The sequence below is a fragment of the Homalodisca vitripennis genome, chromosome 5 (assembly GCF_021130785.1).
Source record: "Homalodisca vitripennis isolate AUS2020 chromosome 5, UT_GWSS_2.1, whole genome shotgun sequence".
NCBI classification, from domain to species: domain Eukaryota; kingdom Metazoa; phylum Arthropoda; class Insecta; order Hemiptera; family Cicadellidae; genus Homalodisca; species Homalodisca vitripennis.
The window spans coordinates 40826884-40833526 of NC_060211.1; the positions used below are offsets into that span (position 1 = coordinate 40826884).

Here is a 6643-nt window from a genome sequence, read left to right on the forward strand (position 1 = left end):
AAGTCACACCTTGTTGCCATGAAAACTGCTGTGATCGGTTATGTACATAGGTGGCAGAATTTTATTCAACTAATATTGAAAAGCTTCTATCTAGATACAATAAGTGATTAAATGTAAACAATAACTATGTTTAAAAATAGTATAAGAGTAATTCTTTCAAGTGTATACAATAAAAAGGCTGTAAAATATAAGTGTTATTTTTTATTTACTAAAGCAACTTATTTTCTGAATGGCCCTAGAAATTAATATTTCAAATTAAGTACTGTATTCCACTACTTCTGGTAAGCCAACCGATCACAAAATACTCACCTCACATTCTACGTCTATGATTAGGTCTTCTATACTTTGCTCCTCTTCTTCCTGTTTGTCCCCTCCTGTGCAAAGACAACAGTCATTAATTTTAGAATGAGAATATTACTTAATTAATTTTAGTTTTCAACAACTCCACAAAGTTTAAATGGGGTTTGCATAAATTCAAGCAAACTTAGGTGTTAACATGCAGTCAGTTGTGTTTATACCTGGAAGACTTGTATCTTCAACACTAGCGGACGTGTCCACACTGACCGACTTCCTGACATGTGTTGCTGCTGCTGGCAGGGGGTTACTGTCTAGAACAAGCCATTTACAGAAGCAAACCCAGCACACAAACTGTTAGTCAGCCAAAACTTATTTCTTAAAGCATAACATGTTAGATATTGTATGCAGTACAAACAATAATAATAATAATGTAGATCCTAATATTAGTGATACATGCTTAGGTCTATCATGTATATTTACAAAGCTTAATCCATTAGCCCAGATTCATAACTGTGACTTATGCAATCATAGCACAGATCAGATGTTGGCTCACAACCGGAGCGTGATCTTGATTTGGGATATATTGGAAAAACGCAGTTATGGTGGGAACGGTTGTTCAATGTGAATTTTGAGTTCAGCTCCAGTTCAACTTCCTCTTAGTGCAGCATCTAGAACCTGACGCTGTCACAAACTTGACTTCTGGAATCTGGTGTCACGTTCGTCTGAAGAGATCCCAAAAAAATTGACAGCAAAGAAGCTCAAAATGAACGCTTTACATTGGTTCGACATCAGAGACACATAGACTGCAAAACATAGTATAATTTAGGTGAAGTGGTATTTTCATTGTATCATCTCAATTATGCACCTGATGATGTGTCTCTGATGTTGAAACGATGTAAAGTGTTCATCTTGCCTGTTTTTTTGGAGGATCTCTTCAGACGAATGTGACGCCAAATCCCATCAATCAGATTCCATAATATGCACTAAGAGGAAGGTGAACTAGAGCTGAAACTACACTAGTTGAATTGTTCTTAAAATTTGCAGAAACAAGTTTATGCAAATCAGGCGCGGTCCCACTTACTCTTATTGATTTATTCTTGATGAAATTATTAGTTTATATTGTAACTGAGCATTAATTTATGTTTAATTTTGACTTAACTTTTTAATATTGGCAATCAAAGCAGTCTAATTTTAACTGATGGTTGACTGAATATTAGGTTACTCTGCCGATTTAAGGTACAAGTACGAAGCTTTGAAATGAGGTTCCTGATATATTATGCTATCTTTGTTAGGCAAAACCGTCACTCTTTAAGGCATCAATAACCGTGCATTACAACAGTTAAAATCTTAAATCTAAGTTTGTCACTCTTTAAGGCATCAATAACCGTGCATTACAACAGTTAAAATCTTAAATCTAAGTTATTACTAACCGATTTTTACGTCTCTGGTGTCAAAACGTTTGTAATTAAATATAGACTTTATTATTCTTTAAACATTTATCGGTTTTTCCAGTATTAAGCAATCTTGAAAAGTTAAATGATAATATTAAGAATCTGACCAATGTTTATAGTAAATTTATTGTTTGTTTTGACACAAAGAACAAAATTCCAAAATATTTCCGGAGAGTTTGTAAATACCCTATATAAAGGGAATATTCGATTCCTTACATCCTATAAGGATGCATAAAAATGGATTTACTTCTAATGCCCTTGAAGGGTACATAGCTTGGATGGGATATTTAACAACTTTTTTTGGAGATTAATCCTATATAAACATTGCATAGAATATGTAGAAGATACAATTAGATAAGATTCCAATTATAGGCCTATAATTGGATCTATAGGTTGAAGATTATTTATCCACCTGAGCAAGACATCAGTGTGTAGGTCTCCTGATTAGGTGTTTAGGTAATTTGATAGTAACATGTGAGTGTTTCAGTATAAAATAAACAAAAATTAAAAATTTATAAACTTAAAGAAGCACTTTAAATTTATAGTTTTGTATAAAACTTATTTTACTACATTTCAATACTAAACCTATAAAAAATATCTTTGTTAGCCAACTTTCAAACTGGCAGAGGTTTAAAATTTGTATGCCAAATTTCACACAAACAAAAAACTGGTGTAAGATAAGAGCAAACATTTTCAAAAGACAAAAACTATCGGACTACAAACTACTATCAGCATAATTGTTGAAATAAGTTAGACAACTAAGTTCATGAATATTTCCCCTCAAATATTCGTCTGTCAAGATTAATTCAACTTTCTTCTTACAGATACGACTCATTAAGGTTTTGATAAATGTTTACTTTAACAAATACACATTATTTGTTGTTTTTTCAAAAGAAAAAGGGTCAGTCCCTACATATGCTTAAGGAAAACATTTATTGGTTGCTTGATCATCTAAAAAAAATGTATATTAATGAGTAGATTCTCTTAAGTCTGGTAAGTCAAAATACATTTTTTTAAATCTTTTTATTGACCCCCAAGGGCAATCCATTCTGAGTACTTTTAAAAACCATAGATATCTTTGAACACAAAAAGTAGTACGTGGACTAACACAAAATTCGTTGCCATTTTTAAACTGTGAACTATAAGAAATCTGTCGACTTAGCAGATCTAAGTGTATTTACTCATTAAATATAAAAATTTTCTGAGATGGCCAAGCAACCAGTGCTGGACTACTTGGTACGAATTGACCCAAATGTTTAAAGAGTAAATTAAAAAGACTACAGAAAACATTCCATTTTGGAAAACCAGTAAAAGCAACTAGTAGTTGAAAGGGGTAACAGTAAATGCCATCAGCCATCAGCGTGGGCTACGACTCACAACACTATTCACTACCACCAAAAAAAATATAAAGAACATCTTTTTCTTTAAATGAACTATGCAACAAAATCTAACCAATGGAGAAAAGCAACACAAAGATGCCCGAAGAAGTTGTGCAATATTAAACAAGACTGAAATAACAAAAAAGAAATGAATAAACTTCACCATGGACTTAGAAACTACAGCCAAAATGACGAAAAACAGGAAAAAGTACTGAAAATTCCTTAAATTATACAAATACAATCCAAATACAATTGGTGGATCTCTAATGCCTGCCCTTTTTTCATGTGAATGTTGATAACCTCATGTCGCGACCCCTCCTTAGTTTTATATCCTCCCAAGCAGAAAGTCCTATCCACCCATGGTCCCCTAAATCAATGGACTAACTGAGATATTTATGAGAGGTGTTGAATTAAAACTCACCAACTTTAAAAATAAAAATATTGGGAAATCACAAACAACTGTTTCGGGTGCTTACTCTTAGCTCGGAATAAAAGTAATTACATTAATTAGAACAATAATCATAGAAACTCTTTGTTACAACATATATTAGCAAAGCTTACACTGTGTTCTTATAAATTAAAAAAAAATTGGAGTTAGAGAGTTTTGACACTGACACCTGGAGTTAAGAGAGTTTTTACCTGTAACAATATGGAATTGAGTTTTGATCCTCATAAAGTATTATTATTTTTATTACCAAGTATCAATTTTTGTTTAATTAAATAAGTAAAATTTAGCTGTAGTTAAGATTAGTTCTTTGTACTTAATTTTAAAATTTGGAATATTAATTAGTATTAGTCTTTACTAGATAGATCAAAACAATGACAGATTTTCATTAATCTAGATATTAAATGTATTGAAAATAAGTACCAAAGAAGCTCTTTGTAAAATTCCATCTACTTTTAAAAATATAAAATACAAATTGAGGCTAAACAATTAAAAATAAGATTCTCGTCAGTTATTTCATACAACTGATTACCTTTTGTGTCATCTGTGTGTGCTGTAGCTTCGTTCAGAATCCCAATAAAAAACTGTAGATCTTCCAGATTATACCAATTTTCTCCATAATGTTTAGCTAATTAAGAGCTTTTTCACATCATTCTCTTTTGCATTGCTAAGAAACAGTTTTTTTTCTGGGAAGAAACAGTGAGCTATAGCTTGCACAGTCGCTAAGGTAAGGGATTTCTCCACACACTGTGATTTTTTTCTGAGTAACCAAACGGTTTCTTGAGATTTTTTGTATCGAGTATAATTTTTACATAAACCCTCGTACATTTGGAAACTGTAAAATACCATTGATTGGTAGGCTTTAATATGCTATTAATACAATGTTTGAAACCAAGGACATTGCAGTCTTTGCCAACATCTTTATGGTCATAACTGATAAGATTATTTAGTAAACTTCCTCAGGATTTTGAATTACTTTCAATTACTTGGCTTAACTGGAGTAATTAACATCTCTATACTCCATGAAAATAATACAAATTCCAAGCATAATAAACAATGTGCAGAGCACACCACCAAAACACAACTTAAAAATATAACCAAAACCAACTAACCCAGCAGTTTATTCAGTGCTTTACTCCGATTGGCTAGAGAATCAATGAATACTCAGCTGGCTGAAAATTTAAGGATAGATATACACTCTCTAAACGCCACGGAACTAGTATGTTTTGATTATGACAAGTAGTTTAAAATGTACTCTTAAATAAGTTCTAGTAAGTTTTGACGTGAAATAAGTATAGATATGGAAGTAGGGATAAACAAAGAATAGCAAAAAATAATCAGAAATTCGAATTTTTGGAGTTAGTGAGTTTTGATTCTGCACCCCTCATATAGAGGCCTAGGCTAATCTAAAATTCAAACACATTAATAATTTTTGTGCAATAGGCCTATAGGGTTTGTCAGCTCATAAAAACTCTTTCTGAAAATGAAAGTAGCCTCAATTAGGCTATTTTGATAAATCGTTAAAATAGTTTTAGATATTTTTTGTAACGTGGCCAAAGTATTATCCAAGGTTTTTTAAGTAGACTAGCTTGTAGATAAATTTCCTATTTTCATTAATGGACTGTGTCGTTACATACAGTTCCCCTAAAACAGTAATCAATGACGTGGTAAGACTCATTCTGGCTGGAAGTCTCATGTAAATTTCAGGAATGGGCTGAAAAGTAGAGATTACTGCTGAGGAGTTGGTAGAGCAAGGCTTGCCAATCACATCTCATTAAAGATTCTGGAGGAATAGTTCAATATGAAAGTCCTCAACTAGTACTTCCCAATATCAGTATCACTTAAAGCAACACAACTAATCTTAGGGTGGTCTGAAGGCCCTGTTTTTTTGACATGGTGACCAAGCTGGAGAAGCATAATTCAAGGCACCTTGTATTACACAAGTACTGTATGTAGACTTTTTATTAGTTAAATGACCTTATAAATATCCTGCCATAATTTTTAACTGTTGTAATGCTTAATTAATTTATTTATTACACTATTGTTTTTAAACATATGGTATAGTATAACAAAACTAATCCTAAACACTCCATGAAAAGTAAATTAAATTGTTTTTACTTACCAGAATTATTTGAATTTTCCATTTCTGAAGATAACTCTACACTTATTAAGAAATAATATACCTTTCACAGAATTATAAATAACCAAAGTATCACAAGTAACCAAAGATCAAATTATGCAATAATTTATTTTTCAATTTCACAACACGTCAAACTAAACTGATAATAACCAAAAGAATTGTGAAGGCTGAAATGGAGCAAATTAACACCAAAATCTAACGCAAAAATTTCAAACATAACATACCAGACTGAGTATTGAGTAATGTCAATGCCTGATAACTCATTGGTCGAATCTGGAAAGCAACCGGTGACACCGGTAACAGGAAAAAGTAGCAGATTAGTCAAAATGAGTGCGTTTTATGGCAAGGAATTATTGATAATTCCATAACCAAGAAAATGGACCACGGACTATTCTATGAATTCTTTTTTTCTAGAACTGTTTTACTTTACAATTTGTTCTAGAAATATATAAAGAACATTAAGTAAAAACTATGAAACATATAAATTAGCGTGAGCAAGACCCTATTTCTATATTTATTTCAACGGTTTCCCATTACATATACTTCATACAATATTGTGCAGTATATAAACTTATCAAACAAAACAGGTTCAAACTTAACAACAACAAAATTTATGTAGAACAAAGTAATCCATAACAAGAGACTCTAAAGTGCATATTCGCAACAAAAAAATTATGGTTGCCTGTAAAGTCGGTTTTACGGGCGAAGATTTTACGTGACAACGTCTTTTTCTCGGTAGAATATTTATTGATATGAATATTATTAAATTGCACAATAGGAACAAGGAATTGAATGAAAATAAGAATTGCACAAATTTTAACTATAGAAATATATTTTGTTTACTAAAACATTGTACATAATTTTGAAATTAATTAAAATTTGTTATTGTAAATGGTAAAATTGAATAAAACATTTACTAAAATTGGAATTT

General features: G+C 31.5%; 1 protein-coding gene across 2 annotated transcripts in view; it reads right to left on the reverse strand.

The window, feature by feature from the left end:
* Positions 1 to 5965, reverse strand: part of LOC124362057 (protein phosphatase 1 regulatory subunit 7-like) — a 46819-nt gene extending 40854 nt beyond the window's left edge. Inside the window, exons 1-3 of one of the 2 annotated variants that reach the window (XM_046816212.1) lie at positions 5695 to 5965; positions 519 to 608; positions 310 to 374 (exon numbers count right to left, since the gene is read on the reverse strand). In XM_046816212.1, coding sequence (XP_046672168.1) covers positions 310 to 374; positions 519 to 608; positions 5695 to 5716 — 177 coding nt within the window. In that variant the 5' untranslated portion in view covers positions 5717 to 5965. The remainder of the gene's footprint in view (positions 1 to 309; positions 375 to 518; positions 609 to 5694) is intronic. The other variant, XM_046816213.1, reaches the window with a different exon arrangement.
* Positions 5966 to 6643: the final 678 nt, after the last annotated feature.